This window comes from Polypterus senegalus, chromosome 3, assembly GCF_016835505.1.
Source record: "Polypterus senegalus isolate Bchr_013 chromosome 3, ASM1683550v1, whole genome shotgun sequence".
NCBI classification, from domain to species: domain Eukaryota; kingdom Metazoa; phylum Chordata; class Cladistia; order Polypteriformes; family Polypteridae; genus Polypterus; species Polypterus senegalus.
In genome coordinates this window covers 119,896,910-119,921,139 of record NC_053156.1, presented here as the reverse complement: position 1 = coordinate 119,921,139, position 24,230 = coordinate 119,896,910, and the positions used below count along the sequence as shown (strand labels likewise).

Here is a 24,230-nt window from a genome sequence, read left to right as displayed (position 1 = left end):
GCCATATTGAACTTTCCAACAGTTTTTGTTGCCCTCACTGACTCACTCATCACTAATTCTCCAACTTCCCGTGTAGGTAGAAGGCTGAAATTTGGCAGGCTCATTCCTTACAGCTTACTTACAAAAGTTAAGCAGGTTTCATTTAGAAATTCTACGTGTAACAGTCATAACGGTTGACAACGTCCACCATGTTAAACTTGCTTATTTATGGCCCCATCGTCACGAAATTTGGTAGGCGGCTTCCCTGCGCTAACCGAAACCAATGTATGTACTTATTTCGGTGGTATGACGCCACTTTCCAACGGTCTTTGTTACCTATGGGCCCATCTTCAAGAAATTTGGCACACGGGTTCCCAACGCTAACTGAAACCTACTTACATGCATATATACGTCCATAGCCTGCAGGTCATTCGCCGTGTGAGGCGGCTTTGGGTCCCCCATCCCCACGCCTCCCATGTTGTTGGCTGTCTGCCTATAAAAGGCCATCCTTCGCCCCGGTCTCTTCATTCCCTTCCTTGCTTCGCCACGGTATTCACATCTCTCTGCTGATAACCGCAGCCTTTTTATTTAATCCACGGCTTCTCCGCTGTTTTATTGTTCGTTTATTACAATTATAGTTATTGTATAGGTATTTTAGACTTAGTTTACATTGTTCAGGTACCCATTTCCTTTATTGTTCCAACCATACCCCCATTAACATGTCTATCGAGGTGATCACCATCGATCAAAGAACTGTCACTTACTGAGTGGCTTCCATTCCCAGAGATGGCGCCTGCCTTTTCCATTCTCTGTGTTACATACTGCACGGCCATATCAGGCTCACTCGTGATATCCGGAGGAACATTGTGTTTTATGTATTGAGTGACTGGGACAGGTTCAAGGTGTGGACTGATGACGGTATAGGAGATAATTATACTACACAGGGGCACTATAAGAGTGAAATGCTTAAGCCCTTCACCTATGGTTCTGCATGTGAGTTGATGGCTGCCGCTGAATTGTTCAGTTGGCGCTTTCAAGTGTACCGAAATAGACAAATATTTTACACCTTTGGACAACCGCCAATGCCTCTTAAACATCTTAGATTCACAAATTATTCAGAAGTTATCAATGAAACCGGTTGTGTGCTTACAATGCTTGACAGATGCCGATTGTCACTTCAACACAACATGTCCAACAAATACTAACGTAATTGAAACAAACCATGAAACTCAAACCGATTATGACAGCAGCAATCCAAGCTGTGAGATTTGAGGCAAGATTGCTTTTCATATGGCCAACTGTATGTTGCATGCTCAAGAGTAAGCTCAGCGCACAGTTTGGTCATATTATAACCGGAGGGCTGAACTCACAACGTTGCATACAAAGAGATCCTTAACAAATAATTATTGGTATATTTTCCCTCAGTTTAAAAAGGTTTACTTTTCTTCTTAATAAAAATTTGAAGGCAGTACTTTGCCGCTGCGAAGCGTGGGTATTTTGCAAGTTATATCCATAAACTATAATTTGTAGAAGCACCCTCTTCTTGAAATACAGTAGTAGGTGTGGTTAGATACTGTAGGTCTCAGCACACAAGGACTTTGCAATTTAATCCCACTCTTCCTTTCTGAATATTTCAAGCTGTTATTATGCAAAGGTTTCTCTTATGTTCAGCCATGTGCATGTGATTTACCACATTATCTGTTTGGTAGGGATGACTGTGTGGCTCAGGTCATTGTTGTGATGAAAAGTGAAATCCCTTTTTTTAAGTTAAGAAGGCATGGGAATTATCTTGATATATGAAGCTGTTAATTTTTCCCTTGGTCCTGACCAGTGCCTCTCCCCACTGAGGAGAGGCACCCCTATAGAATGAAGCCCTCACTGCCATGCTTCACAGTTGGAACTGAGCTCTTTTGGAATTGAGGCTAGAATCATCTACTTTGGTCTCAATAGATCATAAGACATTTTCCCACATGTTTTGGGGAAATAGAATGTATTTTTGTGAAACAGTTATACAAGCTTAAATGTCCTGTTATGTGAGGAATGGCTTCCATCTTGTGACATTACTCCACTGCTGAGACATGTGTAGAATACATTAGTAAGTTATAATATGCAGGGAGTGTACAGGAACTGCCATAAATTCCTTCTGTTCCCTAAAGGTTACTTTTTACTTCGTTTTAGTCTTTATAGTGTTCCATTATATATTTAAAACTTGTACTTATTTTACATCTATTTTCTGACCTGTAACAACACCTGTGGAGATCTTTTTATTAGCTCTTTACTGACTATTGTTATCTCTACACTATGTAACTAAATATCTCTTAATGAAATTTTAAAGGATAAGATTATTTTATTTGGGCAAATGATAATTTCAGTGCTTCATTTGACATTACGTAATGATAAATTGCTGAATGTAATATGTTAAAATAGAACTTATTATAATTCCTGTCACAAGGGGTATTTGCCATTATGCAACCAAGCCATTCATTTCTCAAAATTATTTTCCCCCAAGATCATCCTTTTTTAATACTTAAAAATTGTTAATTATCTTGGTTTGCAGGGTAAGCCTATGTATGCATTTTATGCTTACTTGTTTATACTGATTTCTGTTGACATTGTGTTGCTGTTATATTTTCACTGATCTTCATGATGTCTTTCTTTTCTTTTTCACAGCACATTTTTACATGACAGGAATGTGCAGCAACTTCCTATATCCATCTCTTAATTACTCAATTGAGATTTTTTTCTTAATGAAATACAATTGTGTTATTCCTTTTTCAATACGGTTTCTTTCTCTGCTTTATTGTGATTACTCACTCTTACATTTCGTTCAAAAGTCTTTGAATGTATTTCACATTCCTTTTAAGAAGTTTTGTATTTTGTTTACAATATTAAGTTATGTTATGCTAATGAATATTTTTTGCCTTGTGATAATTTTGTACTTTATTTGCAGTATAAAATTATTAAATGTACTTAAGTAGAGTAATTAGAAATCTTTGTTTCATGGAAAAATTTTAGCAGGTCAGTTTTGAGATTCAGGGAGTAACAATAACCCATTTTGTTTTCACAGGAGAATAAGCTTTATTTTTTTTTATATTTGCTGTTTTTTAAAATTTTTTTTTTGTTTAAATCATATTCTTCTTTGTCAATTACCACAGGTTTAGCCCCTACGAGTGGTATAACCCACACCCATGCAACCCTGACTCAGATGTGGTGGAAAACAATTTTACCTTGCTAAATAGTTTCTGGTTTGGAGTTGGAGCTCTCATGCAGCAAGGTACACGATTCAGCTTGCTCCTCCCTTTGGGCACATGTCCCACTTTTTTGCTGGGGGTAACTGCTCTATCGGGCGCATAATGCTTGCATGGGTGCCTCTGTGCATGTAGACAGTAATGGTTCTTTATTTTTATTTCTTTGTTTATTTATTTTGCATAACAGTCAGAAACCTCAATACCAAGGTAGCATCTCATACATGATATAAAAAAAAATTAGGTTAGGGCATTTGCTGATCATGCATGTGGTGTCATTTAGTTATTTAACCGTTTTTGGTGGTGAAGGTAAGTATTCCGTTAACAAAAGGAACAGTATCCTGTTTCTCAGCCTGCAGTTTTTTAAATGTAAAAACTATATCTATTTACGCTTGTATCTCCGATCATTTTTGGTTTGTTTTTTTTTAATTAAAAACTCAACCCTTCAAAAAAAGCTGCAGTTTTAGGCACATCACTACTGCTAACTGCAACGTATTATGATTTTGTCTGGGATCTTTGGGTACTCGTAAAACCCAATTTTTCGTTTCTCATATGAGAAAAATTTTAATGTGAATGATGAATTCAGTAAAAATTGTGAAAACAAATGGTAAGCAGATAGTTTACTTTATGACGGTTAACTTACTAGTCTCGTGTTTATTTTATGTCAGATTTTTGTATGCAGTATTGTTCAGCAATGCAGTAATGTTATGTAACGTACTTTAGATGTGAAATTGATCATTGAAAAGAACAAAAAAGTAGTTTTTAAAGGGCAACCATTTCCTAGGAGGGATATAGGAGAATAGCTCTTTTATTAATATAGGACTTTACTATTATATTTCTTAAAAACTGACTCATCCATATAAATAAAATATGGTTTAATGTATTATATATTTTCTAAATAATTTAATTGACAGAAATATTTATAATGTAAAGCTGTAGAATCTAAAAAATGAAAAATAACTATAATTCTATACTTAAAGTAATATAAAGGGAATATAAGTATACATTCTCTAGGCCAAAGCTCAGTTCTCACACAGTATGACTCTAGAAAAGAACGTAAACATGCATTTTAAAGAATAAAATTTCAGTTGATTGTTTTACTTCACTGGCACTAGGAAAAAGAAATGGCTTTCTATTTAGGCAGGGATTCATGCTTTAATATGCTTTAATATGCATTTGTGGCAAGCATTTAATTCTGCAGGTCTGGCTAAGTAAGAATACTGCTTCTTTGGCATGTTCTGTCATTGCATAAGACTACACTGTAAAGAGGCCCCCCTGTCCACAGCTTGCTAGCCCCCAGAAAACTGTGGGATGTCGTGTTGCACATGACGTTACCTTGGGTACATGACAGTCAGCCCCAACCAGGCTCTGTTTCAACGGCCTAGGTGGTACCGTCTAACTGGTACATGGGTAAGATATGAACTTGTGGTAATTGTGACCCTTGTATCAAAAATTCCCACCGTTCTCTCTTTCCCAGTCAGTGTTACAAATAGCAGTCAACTGCTGAGCATCCTGGGTAACTTTGTTATTGTTCAGTCTTGTCTAACTGTATGGCTAACAGGGCTACGAAAGCCAAAGGAGCAAGGTATATTTCTCTTTTTCCTTACAGCATTCTAGGCAGCAGTCTGGAACGGGAGTTGGCTGTCATGTCCAAGTGTTCTTCTTGACCAACAGTTGGTAAGATGGATTGTGGGGAAATTCAGTCTGTACTGTTGTTGTGATGCCAAGAGCTGCTTGAGAGATGACTACATTTTTTTTAACCTTTATTCATTTGGAAAAACTTCTTTTCCCACACTCCATATTACATGTTGCTTCAAGGAAGAATATGCCAGATTTCAACATGCAGTTTTCCTTTTTTAATTGGGACCCTCTTTTAATTAGCATCCAGCCTCTTGCACATATATCAACCTTTATTTTTCTGCATGTTCAGTTGTAAACTTACTAACTACTTTTGCTAACCTATTTTTCAATAAAGTTTTTTATTTAAATGAGACTATACTGTTATATGACTACCTTCAGTCAATAACATATAAATTAAAAAATTATGGAAATTTGCCAATTTGTTACTTTTTTTATCAAATTACAGTCCATTCCCTAATATACTGGAGAACTCACTGTTCAAATGAGTCATGAGCAGTCAACTCCAGCTACTTCTGAGAAATATGCAATGCTGAGTTACTATGTGAACTTGATACTGGAAAATTTACAGGCAAAGTCTTAGATTTCTGCCTAATAATCAAAATCTTTTTCCATCTTTGTTATTTTTGTATACAAAGGAGGTAAGTCTTGAATGTCAACTTGCCTCGAACTATTAAAAAATGTGTAAATCATCTTTTTCTCAGTAATAATAAACTGTGTAATATAGAATGGAAGAAAATGTTGTGATAATTTAGAGGTCAGGTAATAATGATGATTTCAATTAATTTTTATTTTAAGATACAATGCAGATTAATAGCTGGAGAGCACCAGACATGTGACCACTAGGCCTTGAACATGACAACAGATATTAATATAGATTATGCATATGCACTTTCTGGCATGATTCTGATTCACTACTACTCTAGGAGAGACTTTAGGAGATGCAGGTTGCTGTGGCATAAAATAATCACAGACCAAGCCTGCATGTTTCTTCTGACATTTAGTGCCTATAATATGAACATGGATTTCAGGTTTTCCCTTTACCAATAAATAAATAAATACTTCACCCAGGGGTTTAAACAACATGAATTTCAAGTAGTTTCCAGCTATAAAATAGGTCAACACTGCCTAAACAGTTTAGGAGCAATACTGAATGTGGTTATCAGGCTGAGTACATGTTAAAATATGCATTTATGAACATCTTTAAGAGATGATACGTGTTTTAGGGCCAGCCCTTTCATTTATCTGATGTCACTCACTATGGAGCCAATGAAGCCATGTGAAAGTGTTCATGTGAGCAAAAAGAAGAAATACAGATGTATTTTTATGCACAAATATGAAAAAACACTATTTATAAAATGTAAATATAAAACTATACATACTGTATATAAATATACAGTATATAAACACATACATATACACACACACACACACACGTGCATATACACAGGCAAGGGTTCAAATCAAGTGAAGTTATATTATATAAAAGTACCTTTTCACAAGTTCATCCTTTCAACACATGAGTAACCACAATATAATACCAAATCTCCACTCTCCTTAAGACAAGCCTTGTCCTCTACCTACCAACTCCAACTCACCTGGATGAGGCAGTGTGGCCTGCTTTATACCAGACCCAGGAGTACTTCCGGTGCTGCCATATTTCACCTGGGCAGCACTTCTGGATCTGGAAAAAGTCTCATAAAGTAGGAACAGCCATTTCCTGCAGTACTCCCTAACAGGACCCATTGAACCCTACAGGGCTGCCCCTGTAGTACACCCTGCAGTTGTGGATCCGGGTACACTTGTCCAAGAATGCTGCTACCATAGGTGCATGCAGTCATGGTATGCTAACGCTAAGTCCTTCCACTACTCTGGTCCCCAGGATCTTCTGTTGAATCCCACCGGGATGCCAGTCTGTCTATGTTGGCAAGACATGTCCAATGCCTGGCTAAGATAGCACATGCCCTGCTCCTGAATATTCACTACTCTGTCCATCTGGCCAGGTGAGAGAACAGGGTTCATCCCGGCCATGTACTACAATTGACTGCATGTGTGTATATGTATATACAGAGTGGGCCATTTATATGGATACACCTTAATAAAATGGGAATGGTTGGTGATATTAACTTCCTGTTTGTGGCACATTAGCATATGTGAGGGGGGAAACTTTTCAAGATGGGTGGTGACCATGGTGGCCATTTGGAAGTCGGCCATTTTGGATCCAACTTTTGTTTTTTCAATAGGAAGAGGGTCATGTGACACATTAAACTTATTGGGAATTTCACAAGAGAAACAATGGTGTGCTTGGTTTTAACGTAACTTTATTCTTTCATGAGTTATTTACAAGTTTCTGACCACTTATAAAATGTGTTCAATGTGCTGCCCATTGTGTTGGATTGTCAATGCAACCCTCTTCTCCCACTCTTCACACACTGATAGCAACACCGCAGGAGAAATGCTATCACAGGCTTCCAGTGTCCGTAGTTTCAGGTGCTGCACATCTCGTATCTTCACAGTATAGACAATTGCCTTCAGATCACCCCAAAGATAAAAGTCTAAGGGGGTCAGATCGGGAGACCTTGGGGGCCATTCAACTGGCACACAACGACCAATCCACTTTCCAGGAAACTGTTCATCTAGGAATGCTTGGACCTGACATCCATAATGTGGTGGTGCACCATCTTGCTGGAAAAACTCAGGGAACGTGCCAGCTTCAGTGCATAAAGAGGGAAACACATCATCATGTAGCAATTTCGCATATCCAGTGGCCTTGAGGTTTCCATTGATGAAGAATGGCCCCACTATCTTTGTACCCCATATACCACACCATACCATCATTTTTTGTTCCAACAGTCTTGGAGGGATCTATCCAATGTGGGTTAGTGTCAGACCAATAGCGGTGGTTTTGTTTGTTAACTTCACCATTCACATAAAAGTTTGCCTCATCACTGAACAAAATCTGGAAGCCTGTGCTAGCATTTCTCCTGCGGTGTTGCTATCAGTGTGTGAAGAGTGGGAGAAGAGGGTTGCATTGACAATCCAACACAATGGGCAGCACATTGAACACATTTTATAAGTGGTCAGAAACTTGTAAATAACTCATGAAAGAATAAAGTTACGTTAAAACCAAGCACACCATTGTTTTTCTTGTGAAATTCCCAATAAGTTTGATGTGTCACATGACCCTCTTCCTATTGAAAAAACAAAAGTTGGATCCAAAATGGCCGACTTCCAAATGGTCACCATGGTCACCATCCATCTTGAAAAGTTTCCCCCCTCACATATACTAATGTGCCACAAACAGGAAGTTAATATCACCAACCATTCCCATTTTATTAAGGTGTATCCATATAAATGGCCCACCCTGTATATATATACCTGTATATATATACAGGGTGAGTAAAAATTATGTTAACAATAATAGTACTGCTATGTATATACTTATATGCAATTTTTGTGGGCAATTTATGTGCCACATATGCTACATGTGTTGACCATGATGGCGAACATGTTGAGACATTCCTTTAAATCATCTTGCACATATGAAGCATGTTTTGTGAATAAATTGTTTCCACCATTCAAATGTTAACATAATTTTGACTCACCCAGTATACATACATACATATATATCTATCTATCTATCTATCTATCTATCTATCTATCTATCTATATATATATATATATATATAAATGTAGTGATGTCAGGTAATTAAAAGGACCTACTCTGAGCATCTCTTTCTTAGGAGGATTCGTTTTGCCAACATGGTTGCATCGCTTATGTATTAGCGGCGGGAGGAAAAGTAAAAGGGATACCGTTTTGCCGATGTTAAATGCTAATCGATTTTATCTTTTTTCTGAGGTTTTGTTTTGCTGATGTGTTGGCCCTGCTTGTTTTATTAGCGGCTAAGCGAGTTTTCTGTTTCTTTGGAGGTGGAGCCTATATATATATATATATATATATATATACACATATACATACTGTGTATATATATATATATACACTTGACTCATAATTTTCATACTCTTTCTCTGTACATTTAACATTCATTTGCTCAGAGGTTGATGTGCTTGCTACTTACTGAGCAGCTCTTTTTTTCTCCAGCCTAGCGGCCCACTGCTTCTCTTTTTCTGTCTGCATCTTTTGGCGTTAAAACTGATTAAGTCATCTTTTGTGTTGCAATTACTTAGTACATTTTTCTTAATTTTTCACTTAAGTTGGCACTTAAGTGTTCCATCTGCCCCAAGAATGATTTAAGATATGAAGAGGTAGAGGAAGTGATGGCGAAGGAATGAGGAATGAGAACGACGCCAATATGCATGCGCCAAACACAGTATAAATATTACATAAATTCCACCCAATCTGATATATGCATTTCATAAGTAGTTGTTTCATACAGGATATTTTACATCTCACTACATAAGGAAGCACAGTGTTTAATTCTTAATGCTGCTTCATAGCTGTGAGTCTGTATGGAGTTTGCAGGTTCTTCTCACGTGTAGGGCTTGTTTTTTTTCTTTCCCCCATTGTACTTTTTACTTTTCCCAAAGATATATAGGTCAACTTAATTGTTCAGAGTAATTATGAACCTATATATGAATGTGCTCGGCAAAGAACTGGCACCACATGCAGATTGTTTTTTATCTATGTGCTCAGTGCTGTTGAAATCACCCTAAACTCTGCTAAATTTTGAATTGTGGGAAAGAAATAGGTTGATACATCAGTATATACTGAAGAAATGGTAAATGGTAAATGGCCTGTATTTGATATAGCGCCTACTAGAGTCCAAAAACCCCCCTAGGCGCTTCACAACACCCTCTAAGAGAAAAAAATAAATATTTCTTCAAAAGCATATTACTGAAATTGAATGACAGTTTTATTCAATTTATCCATCCATCCATTTTCTAACCCACTGAATCCGAATACAGGGTCACAGGGGTCTGCTGGAGCCAATCCCAGCCAACACAGGAACCAATCCTGGGCAGGGTGCCAACCCACCGCAGGACACACACAAACACACCAAGCCCAATTTAGAATCGCCAATCCACCTAACCTACATGTCTTTGGATTGTGGGAGGAAACCGGAGCGCCTGGAGGAAACCCACGCAGACACGGGGAGAACATGCAAACTCCACGCAGGGAGGACCCGGGAAGCGAACCCGCGTCTCCTAACTGCGAGGCAGCAGCGCTACCACTGCGCCACCATGCCGCCCTATTCAATTTATTGTACAGATATATATATAACACAGAATATGCATCATGTATGTCTTTGGTATGCATGTGAAAACCAACTAGTCTAGAAGGTAGATGCCAGCACAGACAAACCACATGAAAGTATGTGCAAACTGCATGCCGACAGTGATAGAGAGGAGAATTAAACTGAAGTCCCTGTACAAGTATCTAAAATGACTGAATGAATAGTTCTGCGACAGGTATAAAACAGGACAGCAACTCTAGGCTTTGAATGCATTGGTAAAGGCTGATTCTATGCACTTTACAGATGGGTTTATATTAGAACATGTGCTAAACACTGGAAATATCGTTCTCTACTTATTGATTACACTGATCACCTTCACTCTTGGCATGCCCAAAAGTTCTCCATAATCAGTTTCTCACTAGTCACTGTGATGTCATGCATCAGTTAAAAGGTGATTATTTTTGTTCTTGCATGCAGTGACAAGTTCAAAGTAAATAAAAGTCCAGGTAAATGTTTTTATTATGCTTCAATTTAATCGAGGTTTGTGATTACTTTAGGCTTGTGAGTTTATTTTAAAATGTAAGTTAATTTTATATGTTTATGGTTTTTGTAACTGCTTTGGTAATATTAGAATTGTGGTGTCACCATCTCCCTAAACTATCTGTTATGCTGGTGGATTAAGAATACATCTGCCTTTTAAAACATTCATACATACTGTAATTCAGTCCTGATTTTTTTTTCCCTCGCATGAACAAATTCAATCCTTTTAGAGAATTGTCAAATAAAAATGTTGGTGTCTTACTGGTTCAGCTGTTTGTGGTACTCTTGTGCATTGTCTGCCAATGCACCATTATGTCTACTTTTTCTGAAATAGTGTGCCTCAAGTCAGTATTTTTTTTTTCAAAATAGTCTTGCAGACTGATGTTGGCATAAATATTCAAACATTTCTGTTAATATTCTGAAATTTTCCAAGCAATGTTTTGCATCAAACCCCTCCACATCTTTATCCCGCCAGTCCACAGGATATTATGTACAAATCTGGCAGTGAAGATTCAACTCACTGCCACTGCTACAATTTTTTTTTTTTCCTTTTTTATTTCCATCATGAGTTGACTAATTCTCAGAGACATCTTGCACTGTAAATAATCTGAGGTTAGCATGTAGCTGACGGTATGCTCATGACTGACTATTAGGGTGCGTCTGTCAGGAAAGATATCTAAATGCAGTCCTATGAGATTTGATTTAATTTGAAAAGTCAATCAAAACAAAATCAGATACAGTATGTGCCAAATATTAGGATTTAATAGTTTTTAGCTGCAGTCTGAAGATAGCCTTAGTAACATATAGCAAGATATAGACTAAAATGCATCTGGCATTGATTTTTAAATTCAGTTTTCCCATCACAACTTTTCTAGAGCATTGTTCTAGAAATGGGTTTGGCATTGCCCCTATGCCCACCCTTTTAAATGTATTATTATTATTATTATTTTATTGGAAACAAAACAAGTTACCTGAATGTTGTTTTGTGGTGACTAAAAAAAGACCCGGATTTCCTTCAGAAATCTGTTACTGACTGTTCAATGTTATAGTTACTGATCACAGCAATGAGTGTCACCCCAAAAGATACATAATATAAAATTGTCTTGTTTTTATGAACTTAACATATTATGTGTATATAAAACATTTATTAAGAGGGAAAATACTGGATCAGAATCAACAGAAACCTAATGCAAAAAGCAGTGCTTTCCGTTTTGGCTGTGCTGAATGCATTCTTCTCCTGTGACAAAGACAAAATTAGACTTTTGTCTAAAATCATTCTTATAGTATACTGTGAAATTGATTTCACTTTAGTATCTTTTCTATCTTTCTTTGTGTTTGCATTGTCTGGGCCTTTCCTTCTCAAGGTTGTTACTCCGCAATACATTAATAGCTAATAATGTTGTATGCAACAGCTGGTTTATACCCTGTCCTCCTTTCTGCTAGGTTCTGAGCTCATGCCCAAAGCTCTTTCTACCAGGATTGTTGGGGGTATCTGGTGGTTTTTCACACTGATCATCATTTCATCCTATACTGCTAATCTTGCCGCCTTTCTAACAGTGGAACGTATGGAGTCTCCCATAGATTCTGCAGATGATTTGGCAAAGCAGACTAAAATAGAGTATGGTGTAGTAGAAGATGGAGCAACCATGACTTTCTTTAAGGTAGGTGACATTTATGTTTTTCTTTAAAAAAAAAAGAGTTCTTTATTTATTTATGTATTGTTTATTTATTTTGCTTTTCACGGTGCTATTTTGAAGGGCTGCCAAATGTTTCAAAACACTCAATTGCTTTATTGTGAACTGGTGCTTGAAGTTAGGGCTGTTAAATATGCTGGCACTTTCTAAGCAAACAAGATCTGTAAGTGCCTGATTGTTATGTAATTGGATCAATTTTTGTTCTTTTTTTAAGTGGATGAGATTTTTTAGGCCATGATTTTGTAATGGAAAGTTTTAACAGCCAAGCATTTTAGTTTGAAATGACTTAAATGAATAACTCTTCAATACTCCATTATAGCTGAGCAAAAGAATTTTTTTTTTTACAATTCTTTCTTATCTTTTTAAAAATGGATACATTTGAATTTTACCTGGTATAGTATGATATGTTAACATTCTGAACATTTATACTACAATTACTAAATAAGTAAGCAATATTACACAAAAAGCTCTTTCTTTAAAAAGTGGAATATCGATCAGTTTGTGCTGATTTACCCCATTCAATGAGATTTTCATTGTAGAGATGATCACTTGCTCAAAGTTTGATTGAAATAGCTGTGTTTAATTCCTAATTGTGACCTGAATGTTTCCTAATGGGTGTTCTCCTCTTAACTCCCTCTTTACAAGGAACAGTTCAATAATTTGAACTGCAAAAGTGGTATCTCGTATATGATGTGTTTATATGGTAGAGCGCTCTTCCGAATGTAAGAAAAACTTTATTATTGCCAATGAGATTCAGGGACATTTTTACCAACATTGGGAAACTTTGATGTGGCATATTTTACGATTTGATTTTCATGCATTATATTAGTTTCATAATTAAATTAGAAATGTATTTCTTAGTAGCTCCGGAAGTTGTGCCTACAGTACACAGGAGTAAAGAATGATTAGATGCAGGAGAGTAAGATTCACCACATATTTGCTTTGATTTATGCATATAGAGGGTTATTAAGACTTATTATTGAGGGCTATTGGAGAGAATTACAGTAATAAAAATAATTATAATGTTTCTGTAACAAGAACTTAAAATATAGTGATAAAACAAGGTGCACTGTTATGCATTCTGTTGGGAATATAATAAAAAAAACTGTTGGGTTTTGGATTTATAGCAATGGCAAGCATTAAATGAGAAAAAGGATCTGTTAATGGTGTCAGGAATCTAAATTTCTGTGAAGAAAAATAAAGAAATAGATTCAACAATTTGATGTTTTGTACTATATGATGAATAGGGACTACTTCATATGACTTCATGATGCTGATTTTCACAACTTATGTATACTTTAGATTTATTGTCTAAGACATTTTTGTCTGTTCCTGATTAAATAATTTTATAAAATAGTCACTGGCTAGTTTAGATTTGACATAACATACCAAACACATTTGAAAATGTATTATACTGCTAAAAAAGAATGATGAATGTGGGATTTAACAGATTAAAGTATAAACTTTAGAAGTTAAAATATGACAAAATGAGTTGAGCCAAACAGCATTCAGATAATGGGAAAAGACAGTGTAGACCAAATGCACTACAAAATAATATGATGAAAGTGTTGACAGCAAAGTAAATACTATATTAAAATTTATAAAGTTAAAAGCATTTGGAAGTGACTAGGATTAAGTGTTGAGTGAAGGGAAAGATTAATGAGGACAGAAGGGGCATCACAATAGTTTGGGGCTGACATAAATTACAAAAAGTTGTCTGTCCATCCATTATCTGACCCACTCAGTTCTGTTCGGTGTTGTTGGGTAGATTTAAATAGTTGAATTGTTCAATAGTGACCTTAATTGTCAGTAATCTAATGTTCAAGTGAGTCCACCTTAGAATGAAACTATCACCAGAAAGAATACTACAATTACTTTTTCTATTACAGTGGAACCTCGGTTCATGAGAGTAATCTGTTCCAGAAAGTGACTCGTGAAAGAAATGCTCGATTTCCGAATAGAATTTTTCCATAAGAAATAATGCAAATTTAATTAATCTGTTCCACAACCCAGAACTGTTGATAAACATACATTGTATGTAGTGGCAGGGAACCCTTACTCTCATTGAACTCCTGGAACTCCTTGATGTGTCTCTTGTGCTTGTGGCTTCACCATGCCTTATGGCACTGTGAATACCACTTCTTTTTTTAAACTCCTCCAACCATCCCCTGCTCACTTTAAATGTTTCGGCTTCTGAATCACTCGTTCCAGGGGTTTTCTGAATGAAATCAGCATACAACTCCCTTTATTCTTCACATATGATCACCATGGATATGCTATCACCCGCTAACTGTTTCTGGTTTATACCCCCCTAGCAACAATTTTTCTACATCATTGATTGATTTAGGTCTTTGTTTCATTAACACTTTAACACCTTTTGCCACATCAGCACTCTTGAATCCATCTTTCTCTTTATGAACGGGACATATTGGTGATGTTGCTTTACCGTATTGGTGTGCCAGATTAGCCACATGAATATCGTCTTCATGTTTTTGAGGATTTCATTTTTCAGTTCTATGGTTATTTTAACAAATTTCTTCATTGGTGCATCCTTTAATGCTTTCTTTGGCCCCATGCTGGTTGTACACTTTTGAAACTCAACAGTAAAATACACAAAAAACTGCTAATGTTTTTGCAATAAAATAACTTGTGTATTAATTCGACAAAGAAAGGGCTCAGACTGTCTCAAGACTCCTTTGTTTAACCGATGCCGCACAAGCCATACATGTTTGATCATGTTCGAAAACACTTGGGTTCCAAGTAACTATTCGTCTACTGAGACAAATTTCATGATGGAAAAATGCTTGTATACTGGATTCCTCGGGAAGAGAGGTGCTTGTGAACAAAGGTCTCACTGTAATTACAGCAAAAAATATGTAGCTTTTCTGGTGTTGCTTTGCATGGGTCTGCATATCACTTCATCTTTGGCTGTAATGGCTGTTCCCATTTGATAGCTGGTCTGCATAAACTGGGCAACTTAGTCTTGTTTGAGACTGACAGCAAAGTTTAATGTTACATTTGTCATAATTTTTTACAATTGTTGCAAAAGTAGCAATATTTAAAAAACAGCAATCCAAGGGTCTGAGAATACAATTACAGCTTAAATGTACAAACCTCAAACTGATGTAAGTGGACATCTCAGAAACAAAACCAACATGGTGGTATTAACAAAACAACAAAAGCTCAGTGTTTAAATATAGCACACATCAGATATGTTAAAAACTCATTCCCTCTAGATGGAGGCTAAAAGTTGTATTCAGCTACTTTATTGGCTAAGGTATGTCTACAGATTGATTCACCCACAGAAGGTGATCTTATGGACAGTAAATGCAACAGCAGTGGCAGAAGTTGATATTTTTCAATTTATTTTCAAGCAAGAAATCAGTTTGGAAGATGATAAAACAATTCAAATCAAAGTATGTTATGCTGAGGTTGTACAGTGGTGTCATGGTTAGTGCTGCTACCTAATGGATCCAGCACCCTTTGTTCAAAATATGTGCTTATTTGCCCCATGTTTTTTCTTCAGGTACTCTGGTTTTCCTCCTACATTCCCAAAAATCTGGGTCAGGCTGAGGGTCCTAGTTTACATCCAATTAATTGGGTACCAGTTTCTCAGGAGTTTAATGAGTATGTTTATTAAAGTTTTACTTTGTGCACATAGTTGCTTTATTCATTTGAGGGTCATGGGAACATTATAATAATACTGTGGACGATGATAGCTCAGAGCTACAGAGCTTTTTTATGGTTTCATACAGATTTCAAATAATGTTCACATCTAAAACAATGATAAAAAGAAAGCATTAATGTTCATTTAACTAGAAGTTTAAAATGCATATTAAGTGTGCAGCTTTTTGCTTTATGTGACACTCTCTTAAAGGATGCACTGATATCTCATTCAGATTGCTGCCTATTTCTTAGACTTTCCTTGTTTAATCACAGATGAAATAACTTCTGTAAATAGAGGTTCTGCTTTGGGATGACTGGTCTCAGTCCAATAAAAGCACTTTAAAGTCAATTCTTAAAGGACATCAGCACAATTTGCAAGAGCTGTCAGTTGGTAATGGTTCAGGGTGATAGGAGCCTACATTTTGCTGTTTTGGTTCAGTGATCACATCTGTATATTGTGATGACAACCCAAAAAGGCTAACAGTCTTCAATGTCCATTCCTTTTGTCAGGGGAATGCCAAAATCAATGGTGGCTTGTGATTCATTTTGTAAGGAAAGAAGTTAACCACTCTTTATTCTCAAAGTGAGGAAATCAACACAATTTCTGTTTAGGATTCTTAACAGATTTAAAAGATTTAAGCAATAATAATAATCAGGTTTAATTTTAAAATATAGGTGGCTTATAGTTGCATATTAATCAATGCATGAGAGACAGAAAAACATCTTCCTAGAGAAGTGAGGGCAGATGAGCAGTATAAATGCAAATAGCCAATGCCTGAAGCAGAATTTTAACATGAGAGGTCTGTTTTCTTAGAATTCTTACACAAACAAGAACATGGAAAAATCTTTCTTTAATATATTGAGTTTTTTATTTTGTAGATTATTTAAACTAAATACAAAAAATTTAAAATCTTTGTGTAAGGATTCAATGTTTTTCATTACATTCTTAATACGCAAAACATTTGCTCTAAGAGATCCTATACTGCTCAAAAGAATTAAAGGAACACTTTTTAATCAGAGTATAGCATAAAGTCAATGAAATTTATGGGATATTAATCTGGTCAGTTAAGTAGCAGAGGGGGTTGTTAATCAGTTTCAGCTGCTGTGGTGTTAATGAAATTAACAACAGATGCACTAGAGGGGCAACAATGAGATGACCCCCAAAACAGGAATGGTTTAACAGGTGGAGGCCACTGACATTTTTCCCTCCTCATCTTTTCTGACTGTTTCTTCACTAGTTTTGCATTTGGCTACAGTCAGTGTCACTACTGGTAGCATGAGGCGATACCTGGACCCTACAGAGGTTGCACAGGTAGTCCAACTTCTCCAGGATGGCACATCAATACGTGTCATTGCCAGAAGGTTTGCTGTGTCTGCCTGCACAGTCTCAAGGGCATGGAGGAGATTCTAGGAGACAAGCAGTTACTCTAGGAGAGCTGGAGAGGGCCATAGAAGGTCCATAACCCATCAGCAGGACCAGTATCTGCTCCTTTGGGCAAGGAGGAACAGGATGAGCACTGCCAGAGCCCTACAAAATGACCTCCAGCAGGCCACTGGTGTGAATGTCTCTGACCAAACAACCAGAAAGACTTCATGAGGGTGACCCAAGGGCCCCATGTCCTCTAATGGGCCCTGAGCTCACTGCCCAGCAGCATGCAGCTCGATTGGCATTCGCCATAGAATACCAGAATTGGCAGATGCACCACTGGTGCCCTGTGCTTTTTACAGATGAGAGCAGGTTCACCCTGAGCACGTGACAGAAGTGAAAGGGTCTGGAGAAGCCATGGAGAACATTATGCTGCCTGTAACATCATTCAGCATGAGCAGTTTGGTGGTGGGTTAATGATTGTCTGGGGAGGCATATCCATGAAGGGTCACACAGACCGCTACAGGCTTGACAAAGGCACCTTGGCTGCCATTAGGTATCAGGATGAAATCCTTGGACCCATTGTCAGACCCTATGCTGGTACAGTGGCTCCTGGTGCACGACAATTCCTGGCCTCATGTGGTGAGAGTATGCAGGCAGTTCCTGGAGGATGAAGGAATTGATACCATTGACTGGCCACCACACTTTCCTGACCTAAATCCAATAGAACACCTCTGGGACATTATGTTTTGGTCCATCCAGTGCCACCAGGTTGCACCTCAGACTGTCCAGGAGCTCAGTGATGCCCTGGTCCAGATCTGGGAGGAGATCCCCCACAACACCATCTGTCATCTCATTAGAAGCATGCACCGATGTTGTCAGGCATGTATACAAGAACACAGGGGCCATACAAAGTGCTGCGTACAATTTTGAGTTGCTGCAATTAAATTTTGGCAAAGTGGACTAGCCTGCCACATAATTTTTTCACTCTGATTTTTGGGGCGTCTTTGAATTCAGGGCTCTGTAGGTTGATCATTTTCATTTCCATCAAACAATGTGGCATCCTTTTGTTCCTAACACATTACCCAGTCTATATCAGTATAGATATCCAGGAGGATTTCTTTTTCCCATTGAGATCTGATGTGTTTTCAAAGTGTTCCTTTAATTTTTTTGAGCAGTTTATATAATAACACTGGTGTATTGCATTTAATAAAAATAATAATATGCAGTGAAAATAACTAACCGCCTGTCTTATGTAGTTTAGTACTATAACATATTTCATTCAAAACATTTCAAAAGTTTCATAATCCATCTCAGAGTTGTGGTGGCTGTAACCTATCCTGTGGGTCAATCCTGGAAAGGTTTCAGAGGTTAATTGGGGCGAGACACACCTGCATGTGAAGTTGTGGTCTTTCTCAGTTGCTGCATTGGTTTCCTTTGATGCACAATTGAGACACTGCACCCACAGATCCTTATAAGAATGAGCCCGCAGGAGAAATGGAGGAAAAAAGAATAAGACTAATTGGAAGAAAAGGCAGAAGTTAAAGGAAGGAGAACAAAGGCTGGACTGAGAGAAAGCCAATGTGAGCAGACAAGAGAGAAGGCAGACAGCTGGGAGGAAGCCCCTCAGAGAGTGTGTAAACTGGGAGCTGGAGTGGCTGAAGAGCTGCTCAGTTGTAGTGACTTGCTGGAGAGGGGCAGCGTGGCTACAGGGGAATGAAAGGCTAAAAGAGGGATCCTACGGCTGGTGCCATGGTCCACAGAAGCAGAGGCCTGACAATGGGAATCGGAGCCTCGATGGGGTCCCTTTCCTGGAGCCAGAGAGGGCTATAAGGGACCTGTGCCTAGGAGCAGCACTGAAGGTGGTTTGAACTGCTAGATATGTGCCTCCTTAGCTGCAAGAACCTGTATTGGGTTAATTCAAGGAGACATGAAGTATTAAAGGACTGCACCAGGGTTCATGGTTTTAAGGACAGTTTCCTGCCTGTGTGTTAACCTCATTTTTAAGGGATGATTTTTGGATTGATTTTAACCTTCACTTTTATGGATTATTTATTTAACTAAGCACTGCACTTTTTGAACACTTTTTTAGACTTTTTTAATACTTTTTTAATACTTTTTTAAACTGAGCACTTTACATCTTCCCTTGCTTTGTGTAAGTATCCAGATTAGCTGGCTCATCCCTCGGAAATGTTATCGGTGGTGGCAGGTTCAAAAGGCTCCCAGTGGCACCCGGTAGCGTGGAGATGACCTGTACTGTCACAAAGTTCAAAAAAGTAGGGAGTGTAACTCCCTGTAGCATATATGGACTCCAATAGGGCTGCACTAGTGGACTACAATTCCCAGCATTCCCTTCAAGTGACCAAATGTGTACCAAAGCCCAGGGATGTTTGGCTGCTCGGTGGAGCATACAGCTTTGAAACGGAGCCTTCCCTGATCTCTCCTCTGTATTGGCCTCCTGGCCAGTTAAGGGACTGGGGCCAATTCATGCAGGGATGCCTGCCCATGCTCATTGTCCATTACAGTGTATAATTTATCATAGGGGTGTAATTGAGAATATGGTCCAAAAAATTAAGCTTTTTTGGTTCTACAGATCAAAAATGGTGGGAATCCCAAAAAGCTTGACATCCTACCTAACTAAACATCAAGACAAGTCAAACAGTATATCATATATAGAGGTTTTCTTGTACCCGTGATTCAGGAGGTGCCAGACAAAAAAAAATACTGAAGTAATTTCAAAGCATTATTATTATAAATTATTATGAACACATTTAATAATAATATATTTCATTTATAGGCACCTTTCAAGGCACACAAGGACACCTTAAAGAACACATTAATAACAACAGCCACAATATAAAATTAATTGTATATTACAGTACAATAAAATCAGAATAAATAAAATAATAAAAATTAATTAAAAATTATCAACTAAAATTTATTTCAAATAGAAATAGCCAGCTTGAAAAGATGTGTTTTAAAGCAAGACTTAAAGGTGTAGGAAGAGAGTCAATATTATGAATATCTTGTAGGAGTGAGTTCCAGAGACAAGGGGCCTCTCGACTGAAAGCTCTAAACCCCATGGAAATCAAGCGAGATGGAGGGATAATAAGACTGATAGAGGAAGAAGATCTATGGATACGGGAAGGAGCGGAGATAGGGAGGTACCAAATTATGGAGGGTCTTGTAAGTAACAAACATAATCTTAAAATCATTGTGATATTTAATAGGGAGCCAGTGAAGCTGCTGAAGGACTTGTGTAATATGTTCAGTGGAAGGGGTTCTGGTAATAATGCAAGTTGCAGCATTCTGAACCAACTGAAGTTTATAAAGGAGTTTGTGAGGAATACCAGAAGGAATGGAATTTCAATAATCAATATGAGATGTAACCAGAGCATGAACAAGAATAGCAGTGCTGGTAGCGGAAAGAGATGGTCGTAAACTGGTGATATTACATACATGGAAATATTGAGACTGAATAATAATATTAATATGTGCCTCAAATTTTAAGGTACTGTCGAAAATAACACCTAAGCTCTTAGCTCTTAGCCATTTGTCTAAAAAGATTTAGTTACTACCAGAAGAACCTCTGTTTTATCACTGTTTCATTTAAGAAAATTAGCAGACAGCCATGATTTAACTTCCTGTAGACAGTCAGAGAGAGAAGAAGGTGGAAGAGCGGAATTAGGCTTATTAGACCGATACGGCAGGGTGTTGTCAGTATCATAGTGAAAATAAATATCAAATTTCTTAAAGATATGACCAAGAGGCAGAGGATAAATAATAAACAGAAGGCGTCCCAAGAGCCCCTGGGAACACCACTAACAACTGGGCAAACTTCTGATCTGAAGTTTTTTAGCTGTACAAATCGATTTTCATCTCTCAAGGAGAATATCATGAGAGCACAAGTATGGTTAATAGCCCAGACTCAGCTTCCAACAGCAGATCATTAGTGATTTTGACCAGGGCTGTCTCTGTATTGTGAAATGGACAAAAAGTCAGACTGAAGTTGATCAAACAAATGATTGTTAGTAAGGTAAGAGTGAACCTGCACAGCAACAGTTTTTTCAAGTGTGTTTGAAAGGAAAGGTAAATTTGAGATTGGACGATAATTATTTAGGTTGTAGGAATCCGCACCAGATTTCTTGAGAACTGGAGTTATTACAGCCATTTTGAAAGATAAAGGAACAAGACCAGAGATAAGGGAATAATATATGTTAGATATTTAAGAGGAATTAGAAGATAAACAGAATTTAACCAAATAAACGGGAACTGGATCCAGCCGTCAGGTAGAGGGCTTGGATTTTGTAATAATACTAAATATTTCCTCCACAGTTAGAAGTTTAAAACTACTATGAAAAGATGACGGGGGATCAAAAAATGTTCCATGTACAGAACTTCCAATAGAAGTCAGCTGCTGGTGGATAATTCCAATCTTCATATTAAAAAGGGTCATTAGTTACACTGATCAGTGCGGTAAAATTGAGTTGGAAGATTGCCAGATGGCCATAGGATGTTGTTTACAGTTGATAATAAATGGTATTAATGTAATTATTGTAAATGTTAAGGCTGCACAGGAGGCAGCCATTGTGATTATGCCTCACAGCACCAGGGAAATGTGTACATTAAATTCCCAGACTGGTGACTGGTCAGTTTTTATGTTCCACCCAAATTTCTATTGGAAGGACAGAATGGAGTGTCCCTCGCCACTTTCTGAGCAGACTTTACATGTTCCCCAGCCCCCATCACATTGACTTGAATTAAGCAGATTTGAGGATCTTATTTTTCCCTTCTCACAAAGAGAACTAACCATTTACCTTTCTCAATTCCCCTTCCATTTTATAAGCCACTTACTCAGTTCATTTTTTTTATCAAGGCACTAGGGACAATCTTAGGAGCAAGGGCGATGGAGGCAGAAACAATTCTTACAAAATTTTTTAGCGCTGCCAAGGTATTCCAGTAAAAATATTGCATGTGAGAGCTGACATTAAAATGATTCATACACCTCTGTCAAAACTCAAAATAACATTGACTATGATGTGACAGCAGCCATTGCCCAAGCCCATTGATTTCAATGCAGCTGAGGAAATTTTATGAAGAAAAGTAATTTTGTCACATCAAGGATGACATTACTTTGCTGTTTTACAGACTGTATGCTATTCTTTAGCTTTGCCAGTAGGTCAAGGACTCAGACTGCTAAGCTCAGCTTTCTTTAAAGATTTAAACATGGCAGTGTGATATATATACTTTAGCCTCTCCTCCTTCTTCATTCATGTCATTTGGCATTTTTTGCTGGAGATAGCACTTTTCTTCTTATCATTATTAGACTCACATTTACTGCTTTTATTTGTTTCAGTTTAAGTAATTTACTTATATGTTTATACACTGATTAGGGTATGCTATTTGAAATGCTGTTTGAAATGAAAACTTAAAAATAATAAATCCATCCTCCCCAAACATGGTTAATCTGATACATTGTAAAAGAGACCCAATGCACCGACGTACGCAAGGTATCATACTACCTGGGCTGTCATACTTCCACTGTATATCATAACAGACATGTTTTAAGGATATGGGAGGGGAACCACTATACCCAGAGAGTTAATCAACTTATTAATCATTTTTAGTATTTTATGTTTCAAGTCTTTTTTAGGTCACTTTGGAATATTGAGAACCTTACTCTTTAAAATTTTAAACAGCAATGATTTTTTTAATTTCTTAGCTGGGGGTTGCATCGAGAACATCACATCTATTCATGTTTACATTAAGTGGTTAGAAAATAGGTTTAAGATTCACAGATTTGTTTGAACATTCCTCAAAGGTAAGGTACTGAGTCTTTATACATGAAAGGTTCATAAGATTAAAGGGCTGTTTGTTTTTCATGTGGATGTAATTCCATCAGAAATATGGGGAATCTCTAACTCAGGTTGCCCGGTAGGCTTCATCTCAAGTTGCCTTTAAATATTCCTGCCCTTAATTGGTGAGTATGGATGTTCTGTTATATGTTATTTCATTCATGTCATAACATGTCGTTCTTTTTATAGTCAAGTTATAAAACATGCCCTATATATTTGTTTTAAAACTAGCTAGTGAAAACAATTATTTTTTTTTACAGTGTTTGAGTGTTTATTATGAATATATAGTACATGTACTTTGTACTAATCCACATCGTTATGTGCTTTTTAGTTATGCAGCAACAAAGTCATGCACTATATCAACCTGAAGCTGACTAACTGATTTATTTATTAAATGATTCTGTTTCAATGAATCATTTATATTTTCTTGTAGGGGCAAGAAATTAAATTTGTACATACAAAAATAAAAAAACAACTATAGTCCAATTATAAAGTACATAAAATATAATCCAGTTAGGGTGTAGGGTAATGTGTGGCTGCCTTACTGCTCTGAGGACTAGGTCTTTGTACAGATGTAGTTACCTCCTAGAGCTGTGTGGGTTTTTCTCAGAACATTTTACTTTTCCACTCATTTTACATTAAGTTAAATTGTGGCAAATTATGACAATGCAACCATCGATGGTTAGTTGTTGCCTGGTACTGGATGCAGTTATCTTTCTGTTACCTTCTGTTGGACTAAATGGATTAGGGAAAAGGCTGGCTAACGGGATTGATGGATGGATAAACTAATTGAAATAATTAAACAATAAAGGTTGTTTCCTGCTCTTACCCAAAAATAATTAGATCTATTACTACTGAAATAGAGCACAAAATACAAAAAGAAAGAAAAAATATGCCCACAAAGCACATGTTCAGTGCAGGGGAAACCAATGAGAGATAAAAGGTAAGTTAAACAGGGCAGTTAATTTGAAGGCTGACAACATTGTATAATATCTGTGCTGTGTATGAGAAGTTACACAAGTGTATACTTTAATAAATCCTTTCAATTCTGT

At 37.2% G+C, this 24,230-nt stretch overlaps 1 protein-coding gene across 3 annotated transcripts in view; it reads left to right on the top strand.

Moving 5' to 3' along the window:
* The window catches only part of grik2 (glutamate receptor, ionotropic, kainate 2), a 786,146-nt gene that overhangs the window by 534,465 nt on the left and 227,451 nt on the right, over positions 1-24,230 (top strand). For all 3 annotated transcript variants that reach the window (XM_039747858.1, XM_039747859.1, XM_039747861.1), the window contains 2 exons: positions 3,135-3,253; positions 12,041-12,258. In XM_039747858.1, the coding sequence (XP_039603792.1) occupies positions 3,135-3,253; positions 12,041-12,258 (337 nt within the window). The remainder of the gene's footprint in view (positions 1-3,134; positions 3,254-12,040; positions 12,259-24,230) is intronic.